The 23,104-nt window shown below is 41.9% G+C and overlaps 1 protein-coding gene across 2 annotated transcripts in view; it reads left to right on the plus strand.

Moving 5' to 3' along the window:
- LOC103905978 (sodium channel protein type 5 subunit alpha) overlaps positions 1–23,104 on the plus strand; it is a 177,414-nt gene that overhangs the window by 76,777 nt on the left and 77,533 nt on the right. For both annotated transcript variants that reach the window (XM_009287793.1, XM_009287794.1), the window contains exons 14-15: positions 4,628–4,801; positions 6,225–6,581. In XM_009287793.1, the coding sequence (XP_009286068.1) occupies positions 4,628–4,801; positions 6,225–6,581 (531 nt within the window). The remainder of the gene's footprint in view (positions 1–4,627; positions 4,802–6,224; positions 6,582–23,104) is intronic.

The following is a 23,104-nucleotide window of genomic DNA, read 5'->3' on the forward strand; positions in this document are numbered from 1 at the left end:
TGCATCACTTGTTTTTCCTGGGTTTTGTTCCTCTTTCTCTCTCTTGTTGTTTTCCATTTCATTACAATTTTTTTTTACTTTTTTTTTTTCAATTATTAAGCTGTTCTTATCTCAACCCACAAGTTTTCTTACTTTTGTTCTTCCAATTCTATCCCCCATGCCACTGGAGGGGAGGAGGGTGAGCAAGTGGCTATGTGGGGCTTAGTTGCCAACTGGGGTTAAACCACGACACAAGGCAATACCTTGGAGGGAAATAGAGTGGTGTTTGAGCGTATCTAGATGTATATGCGGGAAGGTGCCTATGGTACATTTACTGTCTGTCCCTCTATGTCCTGCTGTGCCTCCCTGCCTTGTCCAGCTGTGTGTGCTGGGTCCCATGCAAACCCCAGGGCAGAGGGGACATGGAGCAAAGCATGGGTGATGCTTCGAGGGGAAACTCTTAATGCGCAAGGTGGAGCAGCCAGAGAGACAGCTGCAAAGTAAGCAGAGACTGCACTTCTCCGAGGAAAAGCAGAGTGACAGACCTACAGCCAAGCTGCAGGGACAGCAAAAAAGCCTTTCCAATTTATTAACCCAGGGGGCCACTAAAATTCTGCAGTTACTACAAAACGGAAGCTTTTTCTTTAATCGTCTTTCTCTGCATTTATGTTTAAAAGTTACTGTGTTTTACTGCTTTAAAACTTAATGTTTAAAACCCTTTTAATTTTAGAATAGTCTGTATTGGAAAAGGCACATGCCATCTAGCTATGGTGTGGTGGAATTGCCCCTAAAATCTAGTGGTAGAAGCAGAGATATCCTATAGGATACCATAAGTAAGTCTGGAGTACCCTGGAACGTGGATGTTGCTAAGTTTGAACTTGAGAAGCTCATAGCAGGGATGAGAAAAGTCCTTTATTTCTGTAAAACCGAAGGCTGCAGTATCTCAAAGTGGGATTCACCTTGCCTAACTTTAGATATTTACAGCGTAGGAGTTTCTGTCAGAGCTGGTTGCCTTTGTCTCCCTTCAAAGTCCGTGGAGAGTAATGGACAATTTTAAGGCACAATTAATGTGATGTTTTAAAGACATTTACTTTTGGATAAGGTGAACTATGTCCTGGAGGCCAGTGACTGTAGTGACCATCGACTATAGTGGGAGTATGCAGGGACACTACAGATGTGATGTCTGCCTTTGGTGAGAAGCATCCTACGCTGACAGGTTTAGGTGGGTAGTAGCAATAATCAGACTTTTTGTATCAGTCCTAGAATATGTGGTACATCACGTATGGATTTTTTTCTTTACCCTGGTCCTTGTTATTCTTAGCTCTGGGCCTCCTTGGGCAGGTTGAGGTTCTTCTCCTAGGCTGTGGGACTAGTCTCCAGTTTTTTGGCTGCTGTGTCTTGGCAAATCTCCCTCTGTTGTTGCGCTAAGTAAAAATCTGTTTGGGTCTCTTGCTTCAAACCCGTGCCCTTGCCCTCTGTGGAAAGCAGTAGATAAGGGTAGCTCGGAAAGTCATCTCACAGGACTGCATCCAGCTCCACTTTGCAGCCAGCCTCCCTTGTTGCTGCTCAACAATTTGTGGCCTTCTGAGATGACTTAAAAAGACTCCTTCGGACCCAGTATCCATCACAGCAGGTGGCAATGCTGCTGTTTCCCCCTCTGGCACTCCAGATAGTAAATGTGTCTGCTCCTTGCTCTGCTTTTGGCAGATCGGCTTCTCCCTTTGCAGACCACAGGCGGTGAAACTTTAGCCCTTGGCATCCCTCCTGCCAACACGGCTCCTGCAGACCTGCCGGGGATGAGCGGGGTTGTGCCGGGTGCCAACAAGGAAATAGAGACAATGAGCAGGGTGAGGAATTGCATGGCAAATTTTGCAAAATTTTGCAAAAAAAAAAATAATTACTTCACTGAGTTTCTCAGCACTGCCTAGAGCTATTTCTCCTCTTTGTGCTAAAGTGTAAAATAAGCAAAACAGCCTGATGATATTTTTTGTAGCAGGCTGATGGCACGGGTCTCCCCTTCCTCTGAGATCGCAGGATGGGTCTGCGAGAGGCCAGACGGTCCCAGCTCCCCCTCGCCAGCTTTACTAAACCCCTGCATAACTGAATTGATTGTGAGTAGAACAGGTCAGAGGAAGATAATTCCATTTTGTGGAGGATTTTGCAAAGTCATTTGTAATGAAAATTGACTTTTTTTGCAATCCCCTGTGAAAGGGAAGGGAGTCCCATCTCCAGGGCAAGCTGCCAGGTGACTGCATCCCCTAAGCCGCAGACTGCCAGACCCCTCCTCTGCCCCCACGCTGGCTGGCTGTCATCTTCCCATTGCATCTAACCCTCTTTGAGTGATTATACTAGCATTAAGGGGGGGGGGGGGGGCGGGGGAGAAAAGGGCAGATCTTTGGCATTTTTTCCTCAAAACGAATGTTTCTGAGTGAAATGAAAGAATGAAAGTGGAATATAGATTTGCTTTCTCTGAGAGTGATTCTTAGTCTGCTGCCAGTCATTGGAGATCTCCCGCTCTGATTGTCCGTCTACTTCGTACAGCACCTGCTACCTTCAGATTCCTTTCATTCATCACTTACAGGAATCCACATTTTCAAATGTGATCAGAAGGCCTGACAAGCACATGCACATCTTTACATGGTTCATCTGCCTATGCAGTTCCACCGCTTGAAAAATAGGTAGATAGAACAAGATTTTCCCAATTTTTGTTTTCCTTTAGAAACTAAGATACCATTATGCAATATTAGAGCTTAAATAGCTGAAATGATAGAGAAAAGAATGGTTTTTTTAAGACTAAGTCCTCCAAATCAGCAGTGGCATATTTAGCACCAGTGGGATGTTACGTTACTTGTTTTCTCTCCAGCCTTTATCGTATTGAGTGTTCAGCCTCTTGTACAAACACAGTCACCGTGTACCAGGTGCCGGCGATTTGACAACTGCCGTCTGAAATTCATAGCTGATACACGTACACGATTCCTGATGCCTTTAGGAAGGCTCAGACATTTTGCTATCTTACTGTGACATTTCCTTCTCAGAAGGCTATTGATTAAAATGATTCAGGCAAAGAAAGTGATCCTCCTGAGTCATTTCTCAGCAAGACGGTTGCATAATGTACGCAGCGTGGTATCGTGGGTTTTAAGGCAGTCCCCTGGATACAATTTCACAGACATCCAGTTTGGTCTTGTTCTCTGTCCTAAGGGAAATCGGAGCATTCTGGTGGGACTCTTTGGTATCTCTGACCACCGTGACTCACAAATTGTTGGCTAGTTAGAAATATGAGACAGGTCATTGTGTTCTTGATACGAGACGGTGATGGGATGACAGTCCAAATTGTTGCAGTCCAAGGTATTATTTTCCTGATGAGAAAGAGAAGGTATTTTATATAAGGAATTCTGTAAAATGGCCACTTGGAAGAATTCATTCCTGAAGCATTACAGAGTAAAGCCAAGCCTTCCTCAAATGCAGGCTATGATCATTTATTTTTACTCCTTAATATCATAATTATATAATCTTAACTTTTCCCTTCCACAACTTAACAGGTTTCTCATCTCTGTTGCTCAGAGTTGATCAGTTTTGCTGGGAGAACGCTGCAAATATTCACCTTATTGGAAGGAAAACTTTTGTCCTTGACTGTATGTTACTGATACGTGAGCTCTGGATTCCCCCCTCTTTTTTGACCAGCACAGTGCATTAATGTTGATTGTTTCACAGAAAACCATGTGCTTTAATATGTATGTACAGTAGAGAATTTTTCAGAAACATAAAGCTCTGTGCAGTTTGTACTGGGACTTGGAATGAAAATAAAACAGTATATGAAGAAGTTGATGCCCACATTTTGTCATTTTAAGTTGACTGTAGCCTTGTGTTGTACATTTAAACTGTTACTTAAGGAGGGCATATGAAAGGACAAGATCTGATTCTCTGAGATACTTTGCAGGAATGTGTTAAAACTGAATTTGCTGTCAACAGCCTTCTGTTCCCCTCTCCCTCTGCCTCATAGGTAATATTTATATGTTGCTTTAAAGAAAAATGTTCCAATTAGAAGTTCTACCATATGACATTTGAACTGGGTCATAAATAAGCAATGTGTTCCCAAGATGCTGTGAAAAGAAAATTGCCGTGACTGTAAAAAAAAGACTAGGACTCAAATTAGAGTTTCTAATCGCCTTCGCTTCCAGCAATAACCTCAGAATGACTGGAGGCTTGTGTTGCCCTGGTATTGATAATAATAACAAAATAAAAAGGGATAATACAGCAGGTACACTACAACCCAAATACCCCTTTAACACTCCCACTCCATTAATTCGGGTTTCTCCACTGAAATGAATAGATTTAACCTTTATAAAAGGCACCTTTACACTTTCTTTTTTACCACTGGGATTATTCAGATGATGGAAGGAGATGGAAATATATGTTCCAATCCAGTGCTTGAACTCAGATGTCATTGTCAGTTTACAACAGTATCAAATATTATTGTGAAAAGACTAGACAAAGTTGTAATGGTGATAAAGAATCAGCCATGAAAAATAAAGTATTTTCTTGTAAAATGTTTTTGGCTTTCCACTGTGTTCACCTGTATCAGTGGAAAGTCTGCAAGCAAGGAGATGTGCTTAGAAAGTTACTTTGACTTCATATTTTCTTTCTGCAGGTCTTCACTGGGATTTTTACAGCAGAAATGATCTTCAAAGTAATTGCCCTTGACCCCTACTACTATTTTCAGCAGGGCTGGAATATTTTTGACAGCATAATTGTTATTCTAAGCCTGATGGAACTGGGTTTGTCCAGCATGGGAAACCTGTCTGTTTTACGCTCCTTTCGACTGGTAACGGTCTTATAATGTTCTTACCCCTCTTCTTTTATTACATATAACCTCTGACACGAATGCAACATATTTTCTTAAAAACACATCTACCAATAAAGACTTTAATTGCTGCAAACTCCTGAATGGTATGTGACACTAAATATAGGCTGCAGGATAAATGGAATTGTTCCAGATTTACATCAGGGTAAATGAGAACATAATTTGATTCCTTCTAGCTGTGCCAGGTACTTGTAGCACACTTAAAATGTTTGAGTTCCAATTTGTAATAAAAATCCGCCATTTTATACCTGTACACCTGTTAGCATAGTCAGCAGATAATTGATAGCCCAAGAAATGCAAAAGCCAGTAACTTGTCATTTTAGTAGTTGTTATTCCTTAATTATATTATAAACATGCCACCATTCTTTTAAATGTTGTCAAAAGAAAATGCCTTTGAATTATTCACGGAGTGATTTTTTTTTTTCTAGAACTGATCAGCATAACATAGCATCTGTCTCTCACAGGAACTCCTTAGCTGTTAGCTCCTTTGTTATGCATGGGATAGTGGTATCCTACTAATGAGAGACTGTCGACATACTGGAACAGAAAAGTAGTTTCCTTGCCAGCCTGACATTTGTGTTGCACTTCATGTACCAGGATGTCCATGTTAATCATTCTGGCCATGATATGGCTTCACAACTTGGAAAGACCAGGAAAATAAGCTCTTATGGTTACATTTAGTGGAAGACTTTTTTTTCCAAAATTCTCTGTGCCGCTCAAAAATGCAAATTTTTCACTGCTGCTGCTAGGTCCTGAGAGTCTCCTGTCAGTATTTGAGCAATCCCTCTTCAATAGGGCTGAAATTAAACCTTCAGTTGAAAACACAGCACATGGGCTAGGAATCATTTACATCCTTAAAATAGGTCTTAAGTGGGATGGAGGTTGTGCATAGACAGCATGATCCTCAGCACAGAGGTGATTTTCACCCTGGGAGCTAACAGCTAATAGCATCTGGCTGAGGCTTGCTCTGAAACAGAGGAATTGCTTCTCTCTTTGTGGGATTGAACCCTAAACCCCTTCCCCCAGATGCCTGCCAGGCTGTTTAATTTGAGGAGGAAAAGCAATGTAAAAGAAAATACTAAGACCTGAGATTTCCTCCTTCCATCCTCTCCCCACCATGATATCGGGGGTATGAGCCTCTGAAAGCACGTCTGTCTAACAAGGCAGAGCATAGCTCTGGAAAGGTTAATTCTCATCCAGGAAGCCCAGCTGATATTTTATTAATAGATGAAATGAGGTTAACAGGAAGTATGGCTAAAATCACCTTGTACCGCACACACTGTGGCATTTAACGTCTTTCACGTGTTACCCACTTTAATAATTCATCGGCTGAAATGTCTGTTGCTTCTGTGAACTGACACTGTTGTTTATGTTTTGTTCACAGCTGCGAGTCTTCAAATTGGCAAAGTCCTGGCCGACCTTAAATACGCTCATTAAAATCATCGGTAATTCAGTGGGTGCCCTCGGTAACCTCACTCTTGTGCTGGCAATCATCGTCTTTATTTTTGCCGTGGTAGGAATGCAGCTTTTTGGGAAAAGCTACATGGACAACGTGAAGAAGATAAGCACGACCGGCAGTTTGCCACGGTGGCACATGAACGATTTCTTCCACTCGTTCCTCATCATCTTCCGAATTTTGTGTGGGGAGTGGATCGAGACCATGTGGGACTGCATGGAAGTAGCTGGGCAGCCGCTGTGCCTTCTCGTCTTCTTGTTGGTTATGGTGATAGGAAACCTGGTGGTGAGTTCTCGAGCTGTTTTTTTCTCCGTTTCCTGGTGGATGTGTGCAAATGTACCATTCTTTTATCCAGAAATGGCAAATCTCACATTGCTCCATGGCTTTAATTTGATGAACCAAGTTGTCACCCAGAGAAGCTTGTTCATATCCCACGTACAAAATTGATAGCATTGCATTGCTAATTAGGAATGAAGGCTTACTGTTTTTTGCAGAAGAACAGATAATGTTTTACTAGAAGAAAGGCACATGGGCTGGTAATAATAATTTTATTTCTTAAGCCATTCATGGAGCTGAAGGGATTCCAGATCTTTTTTCTATACAGGAGTGAATATCACCTCAATGATCACCGTACTGGGAGATATTTTTATTTCCCTTTGTTTTTGGTCCAGAACACGTGAACCTTACAGCTAGCACAGTGTCTTTGAGTGGAGTTTCGAAGGTCTTTAGCCTGCATGTTCTAGGAAGCTGCAGGTTGTGTTTACAGTAATGTCACTTGCTCGCTTGCTTTTTTAATAGACTATCCCATAAGCATGGCTTACATAAGCTCTGAACCTTTTAAGACTGAACTGTATTTCCCTGTTGACATCTTATGGAGCGCTTTGCTGGCTTGCAGTCATTGTGGAAATGTTTTGCCTGTTCAGCTTACAGAGCATCTTTGACATTGTGGCTCTAATGGGCTTACTGTTTATGTAGTGAGTTGTTTAATAGTAGATGCTGCTATAAAAAATGTTGGGTTTTGCTACCGACTGCTTTTAGTGGTTGTTTTGCTTTTAAGTACCCAATGTTTTGGTTCTCGTCTGCTGGGCCAGAAAAGGTCTTGAAAGAGCTTGTACAGAAACAGAGCGCATTGCTTTGTTTACATTAATTTATATTTTAACAGTTAGTTTTGCACTGAAAATGTTGATGGCAAGACCAAATTATATTTTATAGGGTTTTTTAATAAAAGTCAAAAGATTAAACTATAATTACTCAGAAAGTGGCAGATTACTTACCATTTTTCCCCTAACTTCCTATATCTATAGATTTTTCTTGGAACTAAATGTGATTAGAGGAGCTGGGGCAAATTATTACTTTCTGCATATCTTTTTGGGGAGTTTAGCCTGAGATCCAGAAAGATAATCTCCCCCTCCCGTTAAGCAATGGACACTGTGTATGATAATGAAACCTGAAAATAATATGTGGTAAATTCTAGGGAAAATGTTAACATTTGAAATATTCATGGATTATTGAAAGATGTGAATTTGCAACATCTGATACCCTTAGATATTTACACTCATCAGTGTGCATAAGTTCTGTTAAATATAAAATCTGATTCAACAGAGATTGCACTAACATTATCTACACATATTTAGCCTTCAGTGCCCAGAAACGACTGTCCCAGATGTAAAACCAGATATTGAAAACCTCTGTCAGCCTGGATAAACTGAAGTTATTGGTCAGCCGAAAGCAAAAATGCTAGCTTTATCCTTTTCAGCCAACAATTCTGTAAGCATGCGGCAATGACTGGTAAATAGGAATGATTATTGTCTGTAGATCACTCAAAAAAGAGATAAAATGATTCATAGGTGTGAAAAGAACAGCAGATTCTGAATCATGAGACTCATCAAGTGTCAACTGCGTTACATGGAGATTTCATGATATTGATTAGCAGGTAGAGAGAAGGTAATCTTATTCCTCTGGCGTCAGCAAATTTCTTGTTTTCTTTAGTGAGAGTGGATTGAATTCACAAACTCATGTATTTGCTGAACATCATCAGACCCAAAAATTCTGGTAACCAAAAAGCACCACGAACCCTAAGAAGACTCGAGCACTAAATCTTTTACCTGTAACTGGGTTGCAATCTGTGCCAGCAGAGTTTCTCTTTTAACTTGCCGAGATCATCTTTCCTCCTCTGCATTTCAAGAGTCAGTTCTGATGGGAAAAACGTTATCTTGAAGTTGTATCTCATTTGGACTCTGAATGCTTTCTTAGTCTCTGAGAGCACGGAGGAAATCCTGTCTTGTTTTTCCCTACGTAGCAGATCTGCACGCTCATCTAGATTAAATACTTTTGTCACATAAGCCAGTACTTACAGTAGTGTCTGTGGTCACTTTTGCAACTGCAAGACTAAGCATTACAGAGCAGACCTGCTCTTTAACTACTGTAAAGTAATGGCTGCAGACTTGTGTTGGAAGAGTTACAACCGCTGCGATTCTGTGGTATGTTCAGTGATTTGGTTTGCAGGTCTTACTGAGCCTCAGTAACATAAATTCAAAGGAATGGTGGAAGAAAAGCACGGAAAGTTAGTAAGTGCCCTGGGCAAATTCATGTTATAGAGCAGTGCAGCTGTTGAAAGGAATTTAAGTAAATCTTAAATCTTTGGTTTGTATTCATATATCCTGAAAATGTCTTGGACCAGTGCAGTGCTACATGAAACTGTTTACTGCTGGTCAGCTGATATTTGAGTCATCTTCAAAGAACTAAACTTTACAGCATAGTTGGAAAATTAAGTGCTGTGTAACTGCCTTTTGCACAATAATACTGTGCTACTATTGTCAGAAGGCATTTTTAGAGTTATTGAAGCCGCTTTGGAAGGTAAAGCCAAACCAGACAGATAATAAAATAGTTTCTCCCTCATTTGTAAGAAAGAGCTTCTGAAATTGCTAACTGAATAATTATGCTTACTGTTAAGTTTTATAAAGGGCTTAATATATTTCCTACGTACGTTTATGTTACTGAGGTTAATAAGGAAAATCACCGAGACAGGAATTATTAAGAAGATGTAGGGGAATTTGGGTAGCGAGGCAGTCCCCGGTGCCCCCTACTCTGGCGGGTCAGCCAATGCGAGAGTCGAGCATGACACCAGCCACTTCTCAGGGGACAATTGCGTGTAATGGGCGCTAACAACGTGCATGAATAAAACTGACACTTCAATCACAGAAGGAACAACCTTCCAACCTCTTTGCATATGCATGACGTACGCTGGCCAAGCCACCCTTTTATTCTTCTCCCAGCCACTTGGATGAAGCCAAGGATTTTCTACCAGCTTCTCCTGAAATGCCACCAAGTGAAGGGCAACTCAACGCAGGGCAGAAATGCACTCACTGTCTTTGCTCATGCTCCGATTTGGCTGTGTATAACATAGACAGCACCCAAAAAGCATCAGTTAGTGTTAACCCAAGCTGACAGCCGCAGTGCATTAACTCGCTGTGTATGACATAGACAGCACCCAAAAAGCATCAGTGTTAACCCAAGCTGACAGCCGCAGTGCATTAACTCACCCTCAGGGCTGAGTTTCTGGACTGCCATTGTCTCACCTCTGCCTGAGGTGATGTTACATACATCCCCTAGTACTTCCACGGCACATATACCACCGTTCCCCAATCCACCACAAGCTGGTAATTCACTGCTGCATCTCCATGGCGGATTTTGTCTTCCTGGAGTCACAGGCATGCCAAGATGTAGAATCTGTAACCAGGGAAGTGACATCTTCAGAATTTTCCTGAAAGGTGAAATATAAGGCTGGAAGTGCTCTTTTAGGATCAGTCCTAGGCTTTTTTTTTTTTCTACTGTCCATGGAAATGCTATTCCCTCAGGAAAATATTAATGATATTTTCTGAGAACACAAAGGTAGAAAGCACCACCAATTTCTAGCGTATCAGGCTATCCTGTAGGAAGAATTGCATAACCATTATCATTGAATGAATGCGTGATGCATGGAATTATGAAATACAAAGTGTAAGTTCATGCACTCAGCCCTGTTTAAGAATTTATGTTATGATCAAGTAGCTTACCAACAGAAAATGTTTGAGAGGATAATAAAAGTATACATATCAGTCACTGTGGACATCTACATCTGAGATGATTGCATGGAGATGCTTTTGTAGTCAGATCTGGTTAATGGAGTCTGTGAAGTCATAAAATATCTTACCCAAAAAGACATCTAAAATACATCAGATTAAATAGACCCTAAAAGTACTTATTTCTGTCCCTGAAGTCTTGGGAGGCAAACTCAGCTGTAGATATCCCCATCTACATATCACTCTGTCTGACTGAGCCAGTACAATGTACCAAAGTACCAATACGTTGCACCCATTAAAAAAATAAATGAGATTCTAATACATATCAGGAAAGGTAATTACAAGGAGAAAGGAGAGTATCAATGCTGTTGCACAGCGATCTGCAATACTGGATATGCAATACACCCCGTTAATGACTGATGCTCAAGAAAGATTAAGTACTACTGGGAAAAGCACAGCATGGGAATATGAAGTTGATGAGGGGAATGTAGAGGTAGGCATGGGAGGAGACCAGTTTAAGTGACAGGATACTGCTCATCCCAAAACAAAGGAGTATAAATCACTGCAGGCAGATTCAGGCTGGGATCGGAAAGGAGGCTCCTGACTGTCAGCGCAGTGAGGTTGTTTAGGAGGACTTACCAGCAAGACTGACTAGCCCCAAACCAGCAGCGTGTGAGATGGAGGTTGATTAGTTTGTGAAGAAAACAACCCATGTTAGCAGGGGCCTTGTCTTGGTGACCCAAGAGGACCTTCCAGTACCTTCCTATGGTAATTTGAGTGCCTGGCAGCAGAGCTGATCAGCATGGTTTGGATGAGATTTGAAATGGCCTGCTTTGGTTAAACCCAATGGAAACTTTTCTCTGAAAAAGTCAGATATGCCTGGAGCCCGTCCTTTTATTCTGCTTCCACACCTCAGGAAACCTTAATGGCTATTTTTTCTGTTTTAACACAGCCCATGACTGTGACACACAGAAATCTGGAAATGTCACATTATTGGAAGAAAGAGGTTTGTCACTCCCTACAAGTCAGTGTAGGACAGTTCCTTGACGAGGTGTTCTGGGAAAGTGCTGCTAAACCTCCATCAGGTTAAAATCTGTGGATTCTCAAGCTGGTCAGACACCAAAAAAACCTCATTAGGCCTCATTCAGCACCTTTTTTATCTTTAACAGCCACAATCTGTTGATAAAATGGCATATTACCAGAGCTGTTCTGACAGAGTCGTGTCTCTGCAGCAGGGCAAGAGAGAAAAAAAACAAGTTACAGGGAATGTGAGCAATACATAGCTTCTTAGTAATTCCACTTCAACATGTCCTTCCACAAGAGCCTCCCTTCCTACTGCTAAAAGGTTGTCCTGAGCACCACCAATGCAACCTGGATGGGAATAAATGTCCGAGAAGGAGGAGAAGGGCGCGAGGGATGAAGGGCCATTTAGCACAGATCTTGGCCTGATGAATGTGCAAGAGAGAGATTTGGGATGGGGAGGATTGTTTGGGTGGGAAAGAAGTGACTACAGGCATATGGAGTCACCATCCCTGGAGGTATTTAAAAGATGTGTAGATGTGGTGCTTAGGGACATGGTTTAGTGGCGGACTTGGCAGTGCTAGGTCAACGGTTGGACTCAATGATCTTAAAGGTTCTTTCCAACCTAAATGTTTTTATGATTCTATATGTGAAGCTTAGTCTACGAGAAGAAATTCATAGCAGTTTCCTACCCTGAATCACCTTCCTAAGTAGCAGACCCTAAGTACCATAAGGAGTCATTGGGTCCCCTGTGGCTATCTAATACTTAGTAGTTATGGCTGTAATCCTACAGTTGGGCAAAGTCACTTTCCATGTGTGCCTGCAAAGTTTTGTCTATTCAGATAAATTGTTTTCTTTCCTGCCTATTTTTTTAACATTAGGAACAAAGTAAAGGCATGTGATAAATGTTTAATTCTGATTAGCTTTGTTTTGTTTTTTTTTCTTTGTTTGCTGTCGTGGTTTAACCTCAGTCAGCAACTAAGCACCACGCAGCTGCTCGCTCACTCCCCCCACCCCCGGTGGGATGGGGGAGAGAACTGGAAGAGCACAAGTGAGAAAAACTCCTGGGTTGAGATAAAAACAGTTTAATAATTGAAATAAAATTATAATAATATGATGATGATAATAATAATAATATGATAATAATAATAATACACAAAGCAAGTGATGCACAGTACAATTGCTCACCCAGCTTTCCCCAGTTTATGTACTGAGCATGACGTCCCATGGTACGGAATGTCCCTTTGGCCAGTTTGGGTCAGCTGTCCTGGCTGGGACCCCTCCCAGCTTCTTGTGCACCTCCAGCCTTCTCAGTCAGTAGAGCATGGGAAGCTGAAAAGTCCTTGGCTAGTGTAAGCACTGCTCAGCAACAACTAAAACATTGGTGCGTTATAAACATTGTTCTCATCCTAAACCCAAAACACAGCACTGTACCAGCTACTAGGAAGGAAATTAACTCTATCCCTGCCGAAACCAGGACAGTTTGCTAATGTTGCCTTTAGTTTGGTGTTTGCAGTCAAGCAAACAACAAAAACCTAGAAAAGGAGGTAGCTGTGGTATATAGTGTATAAATGTGTAAGACAGGGCTACTATTTGGATTGTATGGTCTTCAGCATGGGGGATTTGTTTCTGTCTAAAACCATTTCCTAGAGTTAATTGCTGAGTGTTGCCACGTGAGCACCACGATCCCTAATCGAGGAACATAAGAGGGAGTGTGTATGGCCGCTGTGTAGGCAGACTGATAGCCCATCCTGGGGGTACCCATCAGCTGGCCAACTGTATGGATGTAACAAGAGTTTCACAGGCAAGGGACTATCCCAGCTGGAAGTTTGTGGTCAGCACAGGATATAAAGAAGTTTAATAATATGGAGCAAGATGATCTTTTCCATTTGTCCTCAGTGCCATAAAATGTTCCTGGGCACATTTAATTTATTAGTGTAGAAGCAGCCATAAAGTCCTGTCTCACCCAATGCTGATACATCTCCATCACTGCAAATTTCTCAGCAGATCACAGCCAGGCTTGAAAGAGGTTTATGGTAATGTGTCAGATTTTCTCTTTGTTTAAATGAAATGGATATAGAGAACTATCACTGTCCCTTGTGGTAAAATCACAAGTAATAGCAGAATAGCTAGGCATCTAACAGGCCTAGGTAAAAGTGGATTACAATTTTACATTTCAAGAGCTCAGACAGCAAAAGCACATTTTGATGGTCAAAGAAGGTCTTCAGATGAGACTTGTATTTCTGCGTGACATGAAGGGACTGTCACTGAGGGAAGCTACATCAAGACTCTGGTGTTTTTAAAAGAAATGAAGCATTACACCAAGGGTTTTCAAGACCATGAAACTTTTTACAGGGTGATTACGGGTTGCTTTACCCCAAAGGAATGAGGCCTCATTCATTAAGATTTCTTGTGCCAATAAACGAATGAAAATGGAACATTAATGGTATATGATAGCACATTTCTAGCTACCTCCTTATTTTCTTTTCAAATTATATACAAATGTAGAACTACCGAAGCCCCATTTTCATGGTTTTTACTGTCTATCCCTAGAGAAATGTACAACTCAAGAGTTGCAGCCAGACTTGCTGCCCTGAATCAAGTTAATTATTTTTGCATTTAATGACAAACATGTTCTTATTCATGGTGACCACTGAAGACATCCACTCTGTGAATAAAGGTTAATCTCCTTGGAGGGAAATGTAGTATTTATATTGCATCTGATGATTAATATAAATGAACTGGAATTTTAAAACATTGTGTGCCTTCTAATTGCAAATTCTAGGTCAGATATGCTTGCCGGAAGTTAAAGCAAGTTTGAGGAGCAGGTATTACAAACCCGAGTTACAACATTTTAGGTTTTATTTTTTTAATTTTCAAATGACGGTAGAGGTCTGCGTCCTAAGCTTTTGTACTTCTACCACCAAGCAGGTACTTTCCTTGGGGCCCACCAGCTCCACTTCTTGCCAAATGGAAGGAAGAGGGGATAGGATGCCACTATATAAAGCTGGGGAAGAACAGTGTTTTTCAAGGAAACCTGCATCTGCAGGACGTTCAAAGAGAAGTTCAGGTTGTCCCAAGTCTTGCATGAGCACTGCCTTCCCTCCGCTCTCTCTGCACCCCCATGTTCGTGTCCTGGATGCCATTGTTCACCTTATCTGCTCTTTCAGCAGCTCCCAACATTCTGGAAATGTGCATTTGTGTTTTGGTTACATCAGCTGAGAAGGCCACTAGACAAACAGGCGAGAATAGGCATGTCAGTAACAGTCATCGTCAGGACACATAAAATCTGCAAAGCGGTGAGCGGAGTGCATGTGGGGCACCGTGGAGTAGGAGGACTCATCAGAAAGCTACAGGAGCCATAATGAGAGCTGGGGGAATACTGGAGATGGGGGCTGGAGTTAGAGGGTCCAGAAGAAGCCAGGGAGTCCAAGGGATCATTAGCGAGAAGTGGAAGTGTCATTTGAGTCTGTCTCATCAACTCAGACATTTATATAAGGGAGGTAAATTTTCTTTCCTGAGTCACGTGCAGCTTTGCAGAAGAGCAGCCCAGAATACATGAATAAGCACATTTGGGGACACAAGCAAAATAGAGTCAAAACAACTGTCAGCACGTTACCATTCTTTTTGCTTCCACTGATGTATGCTTACGGCTGGCAGCGGGTACATTTAGTGTGATACTGGAGAATTCAAACCTCAGAGGAAAGTAGCTAAACCCCAGCACATTACCCAGCTTCTCCCTTCATATTTTTCATGCCAGCTACCTGCATAGTCTATGTGTCCCAAGGCAATTTTTGCTATTTGTATTCTCCATTATCCATCCTTGCTTGAGCGGTGTCTGGGAAGCAGAGCGCTCCGATAGCTGATGCTTTTGAGCAAACTTCTGGCTATATCTACTTAAGTATTAAACATCCTCAAGAGTAATGAAAGGTCCACCAGAAACAGATAGCATCATGTGATGAATCAAAAAGATAAATCCTGACACCAACCATCAGTCAGTCCAGTTGCTTCTGATGACTCCTAGCAGAGATGGAAAGCTTGCATCCTCGTATGAGTTACTTTAATGACAAACCTTTTGCCTAAGACTCCAGGCTTTACAAATTGTGTGATTTATCAGTGCCCACACAAATATCATTTATTTTATTGAGTAGATGTAATCCCACCCGCATGTGTAACACCAGATGCTGGTGCTAAAAAGTCTGGGGAAATTAACCTCAAGATATTTATGACGGACCATCAAAGACTGCTGGGTTTCAAAAATGCCATTGTATAGTAGCTTAAGTAGAGTCCATTCAAAGCTGGAAGGTATAGGGCTGCTTTTCCCAAGAGATGTGAGGGAAATGCACCTGAGAACAGATGGGAGGAGAAACTACTTTCAAAATGTACTCCTAAAAAGTAATCTGCTTCCTTCTGTCACTCCAGATTTATGAGTTTCTGTATCCTGCCACAGGCTCAGTTGTTTCTTCTGAAGAGTTGAATCTTGGCACTTGGTGACTAAATCTGAGCATGCATCTTGTATTAGGGGACAAGTGTGTTCAGTTCCTGTTTTCAAGGTATTATATGGTGTCCATGTTGAACATATACCAAAATCTGCCAATTTTTTCCCTGCAACGTCCATCCACAGGAAGGTAGATCTTTTTAAATACAAATAGCCAAAATCCTAATAAAAGTTGGCATACAGAAGAGGAGGGAGCTTTTGCTTCTGATGCAGCTCAGAGGAGGCTGAAAACAAAAAATTGGACTAAGGCTCTTTTTTCATCTGTGAAACAAGGAATTCCCAAAAGCAATAACTCAAACCAGATTCATTGGTGGGCTCTGACAGATTTTGGCATTTGGTGCAGATTTTAATCAGTAGAATTATAAGTATTGCTTCTTGATCTATAATTGAGTCACTGGGATGTATCAGAGAGGAATAAAATCTGATAATAATGCTAGTGCTCTTCCATAGGTATGTATACAAGGGAATATGAAACTCTCTCTCATTAACTTTCATGGGTGTGAGACTTATTAGAAATATGGAGGAAGAAGAATGCTAATACATTAGTTAATCAACCTGCCCCTTGAAAACCATCCTTATGTTTTTTGTCCTAATTGTGTTTCCAAGTCAGAGATATTTCTCTAAAAAAATTGCTTAAGCATTGACTCCATTATATGAACTGCTGACAAGATGAAATTTTTTTAATAGGATCCACCGTATATATATGTACTTATATATATTTTATTTGTGAAGATGATACTAGTGGTTTATTTGTTGAGATTTGGTTGTAGTCTGGGGACTGAAGAGGAGCTGAGTTTTTAAAATAAAAACTGCAGCCCTGTTCATATAGTAGGCATCAGTAGGGTAAAATACTGCCCATTTTTTGTACTACGTCTGTCCTTAGTTAATAGTGTAAGTAGGGTTTTGTCAGTGGTTAAGTTCTTGCTAATAGCTAGGTAGTTATTAAAATTCTAGAAGACACTGAGTCAAATTTAATTGGACAAGAGTGTGCAAAGGTAGATACAACTAAATGTGTCTCTTTTTATTAATGTCACTGTGAGAGTTGTCTGTGTGTCATTGAAAGGGTAATGACAATAGAATTCTTCCTAGCATGTGTTGAGGGAAGGGCAAGGTTTTAATATTAAAATAGACCAGGTGGCACAAATTTAATACATTATTCATTACTCTTAAACATTTTATACTTTTGTTTTAAAAGAAAAAAATCAGTTAAAATTATTTTTTTTTCCCCACCAAAACTAAGCAGTGAGCAGTTCATTCTAACAGTTGCCTCTAGAAATAGCTTGTTAAAAGGGATATGTGAAACAATCAGCTAGTCATGACAGCCTTAACCTTCTTAGGAGGTGTATGACATTTGAAAGAGACTGGAATTTATCTTTTCCATATACAGTGCATATTCATATCTGCATTTTTCCACCTAGCACATACGTGGCAACATGGTCTGTGGCTTCCCAAAGAAATATGCTGAAGAATACAACTGGAAACTAAATGTAGTACACAGGATTAGATGCCAGTTTCCTGCCTTTTTGGGTCTTATTGAACAGTAAGAAGTTCCTGCGGTCAAAGAGGTCCTGCCTTTGGTCTCCTGCTACCATCCCACATTTCCTCCTGCACCCAAAAGTCAGCTTGGCTGGCTCTTACTCTGTTAAACTCCTCTAAATCAAATAAAACCACTGGCCCACATTTGCTGAGGAGAATCTCCAACAGATACGGATCTACTCTATCGATTTTGTATTACTGCAAACGGTGCAAAGGAAAGGAGAATCAGACCTGTTGTTTTTTCATCCCTCTTAACATTTTTATTTCTCTGCTGCTATTTAAGTCTCTCTTGTTCTATTTCCCTGACTCTAGATTTCATGTGTTATCTTTTCTTCTTCCTGTTTTGTTTGGGTCATCCCCAGCCAGATTCTTGTTTAAATTAGTTCTCATTGAATATGACCCAAACCTGCCCTTCCTTTATTTTTCTTCTACCTAAAATGCATTTTCTTTCTTTTTGTTCTTTCTTTTGTTCTGGCCTTGATTATAGTAATCCCCTCTTTGACATTGCCACATATGTCTGCTGTAGTCTTCCTGGTCTCATGCTTTGAGCTAATCTCCTCCTCTTTCAACATTGCTTTGGCTTTCTGCCTTTCATGACATCTTCTGCAAGCTCCATCTCATCGTGTACCTTGACTTCACCCTTCCCAACGCACAAGCAAATTCCAAGCCTGTGTCCTGAAGCCATTTGAAATTCTTGTAATTGTTTCAATGCAAAAGTGGTTTTACTTTTTTACCAAGCCAATTTTTGTACAGAAGCTCTGCCTTCTGTGGGTCATAGTCATATTTTCTCAGAAAAGAGTACTTGCTAACTGATCTTAGGGTTTGGATTGAAGTATACTTGATATTTTCCATGCTGAATTTTTGTGGAGATGAAAAGAGGCACTTACATTGTCTTTGGGGGTGGACGTTTTTCAAGCAGCTCTACTCTTAGTTCGTCCCCCTTTCCCTCTGTTTGCTGCCTCCTCCCCACCACCAGTTCCCTTCTCTTTCTGGCCCCCCTCATGTATACTCATTTGTTGCAACCACACAACTAAGAGCACTCTCATGCTCCTTGTGCTACAAACTCCTTTGTATGGGTGTTTCTTCCTGAAGGACTTCTATGTTCCTTCTCCTCTCCTGTAATTCTCTTGTCTCCCACATTTAGATATCATGCCATCCTATTTCTGAGAGATTCAGCAAGTGCAAAATGCCTCCTGATGTCTCTCTGCTTGAAAACACAGGCAGGTGGCTGCATCTATAAACTGGCCAGGGCATGAACTCAAATATTATGAGTGTCCCTCCTCTGTCTCGGTAGGACGTTCCCTGGCCACCCCATCCCAGCTGGTGCCTGGGCATAAATGGGACAGCCCTGGCTGGGGACAGCAGCCACAAAGCAATCCTGCCTGGGGGAAGAGTGGGGAAGGGAGGTCAGCTGCTTACCCTTAGAGATGGAGAACAATCTTTGGCTTGTCTTTGTTTACTACTGTGATGCAATTTTTAGATCATAAAATGGACTAGCTGCCTAGCTCTCGGTTCCTTTCTTCTCTCTAGCAGACTGGCAGTGAGCATAAACTCATAAAAATGCTCTTATGGACAACTTACACCACCGACTTTCTCCTTTGCTTTGCCAATTTTATGTCCATCTTGCACTGAAGAAGATTTTGAACAACCCCAATTGCTGGAATTTCAGCCAGGCACACAGAATACAATTAATAAATAAAATAATTTTCAAATTTCCACATCAGCAAAATACTTTTGTATTTCCTCATATAAGAATGTAGTCAAAGATGAGGTCATCATGCTGGAAAGAAGCATTTTCTTTGATCATGCGGTTGAGCACAGACATGATTCGAAGGATGCTGGTAGCCAGTCCTCCACGAAGTGCTTTTCTTATGTTTTTAGTAATGCTTCTCTGCAAAACACAGCTCAGAGCCAGCTTTGTCCTATAGACATACACTGTGGGAAGAAAGGACATCCACTGCCTTCCGTTCCTTGCAAAAGAACAAGGATATCTCCCTGGGGCTTTAGGAAGCACTGAGAAACCTGCAGAAGTAACCACAGCTAAGCCAGGGACCAAAGGGGACGGGCTGCTGACTGGGGGCTTCATGGGAGCCCGGAGCAGATGATGGCAGAGGAAATGGGTCACTTTTTAGGACAGCAGTGAGGCATGTGTGTCACCACCTTCTGCCTTGCAAATATAGGGTGGCTCTCGTTCTGGAAATATAACTGGCAACACTGCTGGCAAACCCTCCTGCCCTGTTTCTTTAATGAAAGATAAGGTTTTGTCATGCTTTTGAGTCATCAGTCTTCTCCAGCAGAGATATGTGAAAGCTGCAAGCCCAGCCGTGTGCTGTGAAGGCAGGAGATTTCGTACTGTGCAAAATTACTAGCAGAAATCTATTTCGTAGCTTTCCTGACAGAGGCCCGCCTGGCTGGCAGACAGCTCTGTCACTCTGTTCTGCCATCCCAGGAATCTGCACCTGCAAAATGCAGAAAATCAGAACTTCCTTACAACCCCCCAAATTCACTAAGTAGGCATCCTTTTCACATTTCACTTGATAGGAAAGTGTGATTGCATGATGGAGCCCAAGTTATAGTATCAAACCTGGGAAATGGCTTAGAAAATAACTTTTAAAGGAAATAGTGTTCACCTCCCTATTAAAAAAAAAAAAAAAAAGAAGAAAAAAAGCTAGTATTAATTACTTCTTGACTCTCTGATTCAATTTTCTAGTCTCTGGACCTACCCTCATATTGATTTTGCTTTGGTGTAATATATTCGATGCAGGGAAGTCATTCCTTACTGTGGCCATTTTCACTGGTTTTCTTTCTCTGCTATTCTGTTTCCAGGAGTTTTTTTATCCTTTTGGTTCTCTGTGGCTTACCTTTCCCCAGATGTTTTCTGCCATGTGTGAATGGGAATTACCTCTTTCTCTTGATCTCCAGTCCTGACTGCCCAAGGGACATGATGGCCTGTAGATGACTGAGTGCAAATCTTAGCGCAGTCTTTGGTCATGGCTGGGTGTCCCCCTCTCCGGGGAGGTGTAGGACCCGAATCTTAAAGGGATGACTCCAGGGATCCCACTCTGCCTTGACCGGGCAGTGTCCTCCACGTGAGCCCAACCATGCAGGGTTAGGGCTGCTGTGGTCTCCGAGTAAAAACCACAGAGCTTAAACTTCCAAAATTAATTTTGTTTTCTTGTGTCTAGTCATTGTATAATAATTGATAGAGCAGCTGATGAGGTGGTGTTTGCATATGAGTACTGAAAATATTCCAGGGATAATATGGGTGTTTCTCACGTATCATCACTCCTTACTGGGAGCAGCAATAGCAAAGACTCTCAAGTGTGTACAGTCAGTCCAAGTCTGTGCAGTCTGTTTTGCTCTCTAATTGTCTTGACATCCACCATGACAGCTAAACCCTTTTGTTGACTGAGCGCAAAGGTAATTGGTTTGTAACCAATAAACTTTCCATAATTTTCCTAATGTTTTTGGGCTATGTTGAGCCTTTAACATCGTGAATACAGCTGTCTTGCTGGGAGAGGTTTGCAACTGGGCTTGTCCAGTAGCACTGTTTGTCCATCTAGACAGTGGTTTGAGAAGTCCACAGCAGCTCTGATGGAGCTTTTGCTATGCTGGTGAATTAGTGTTGGTTTTATATCTGATGAAAAACCTGTGGGGACGTTTGCTTTTATGCTGTGGCTTTAGTAGTGGAAAGAATATATCTGCCTCCACTCACCATCCCACCCTCCTCTCTCAAATTGGACTTGGAGAATAAGATTTTCAGATCAGGAAGCACTTGGTTTCCAGAGACTCATCTTCTGATACTTCTAAGGGATTTACTTTCAAAAAACACTGAAAGTCATCAGCTAAAATAAAAAAAATCTAAATTCAATTCAGTAGTTTTTGACCAGCACTCGGAGTGGTACGGTTTGTGTGCACGTTTATACCCACGCAGGTGGAATACAAATGAAAAAGACTTGGCAATATGAGGGATCCACCAGGTTGTGGTAAGAAGTGTCATGGGTTGCCTCAGATCTGTGTTTCAGGGTGACAAGGACATAGGTCCCCTCATTCTGCCTGCTTTCGGGGTGCTGCAGAGCCTGTCTGGGGGAGAGGAGAGGCAGAGGTTAGTGGCTGGTCCTTGTGAGATTGGAGCTGGGGAAGTGCCGGCCTCCCCTCCCAGTTCAGCCTCCCATTCTGAAGAGCTGTTTTCGTCGTGTGGTCCAGCGTGTCAGACTGGCAGCAAGAGCAATGTTGACGTGGTGCCCTTTGTCTGCCGCCTCCTCTCGATAGGATGTACCCATGCCAGCTCTGACATACCCCAATGCTAGTGCAGCTTTATAGCTCCACTGAAAGCAGGGAGGGATGAATGGCAGCTTAAAATGACCTCAGAAAACTCCTGTGTGACACAAAGGTGCTGTGAAGTGTAATTAATGGGCTTAATCTACCCTTCCATTACTCAAGGAGATTTACTCCTATGTAAAGTGGCAAGAACAGCACCAAGGAATCTGTCCCATTAATTATACATACCCCTTTAAACTCTGAAGCGAGAAATAGGGTGACCGTTCCCCCAACCCATGCACACACCATCAAACATGGGTGAGCACAGCTGCCATTCAGCATCACTTCTCTGCCTTGTACTGCTTAAAGACAACCAGCTGCACAAGAGATAACTGAAACTGTGGGGAAATGTAATGTTAATACCTGAAGTGGAGAATGGTCAGCAAAACTCTTAGTCTTATGGTAAATACTACAAAAACACTAATGGAATGAGGGGGACATTCATCTCACCCGGTTTCTAGAGTCTACTGTGCAGATAGCTACAGCTGTATCAGCCACTCTACCTATTCTTCACAGTCAATGGAGAGAAAAGGCATTTTTACTCCTTCGTTTCATCTTACCTGGTGTAGCCACCAGCTACATGATGTAGCTACAGCTACATCAGCTGTACATCAGCTACATCAGCTTTAGGATGGGACACGCTGGGCCCAAGCTCCTCTGACCATATGGATTGCATCTAGCCTGTCTACCAAGGCAATCCTAGATGCCTTCAACTCCCCTAAAGGGAGTGTGAGTGCCAGCCGTGCCCCAGGGCTACACTTTTCAAGCAGACTGTTTGTGAGCACTGTTCTGTATAGGCAGTGGAAATGCACATGGTAGCTGTGAAGCTAGGGGAAAAATCAGGCCTAGTTCTCTTCTTTCTTTGGGAAAATGGAAATCGTTCACATGAAATCACTTTTATATTTGCATATCAGAGAATTATTCCCACCATATTGCTTAGAATCATAGAATAGTTTGGGTTGGAAGGGACCTCTAAAGGTCATCTAGTCCAACCCCCCTGCTGTGGGCAGGGACATCTTCAACTAGATCAGGTTGCTCACAGCCCCGTCCAACCTGACCTGGAATGTTTCCAGGGATGGGGCATCCACCACCTCTCTGGGCAACCTCTGCCAGTGTTTCACCATCCTCAGCATAAAACATTACTTCCTTATATGTAGTCTAAATCTCCCCCCCTTTAGTTTAAAGCCATTCCCCCTTGTCCTGTCGCAACAGGCCCTGCTAAAAAGTTTGCTGCCATCTTTTTTATAAGCTTCCTTGAAGTACTGATAGGCTGCAATAAGGTCTCCCCAAAGCCTTCTCTTCTCCAGGCTGAACAACCCCAACTCCCTCAGCCTTTCTTCATAGGAGAGGTGTTCCATCCCCCCGATCATTTT

This window comes from Aptenodytes forsteri, unplaced genomic scaffold (genome assembly GCF_000699145.1).
Source record: "Aptenodytes forsteri isolate BGI_AS27 unplaced genomic scaffold, ASM69914v1 Scaffold296, whole genome shotgun sequence".
NCBI classification, from domain to species: Eukaryota; Metazoa; Chordata; class Aves; order Sphenisciformes; family Spheniscidae; genus Aptenodytes; species Aptenodytes forsteri.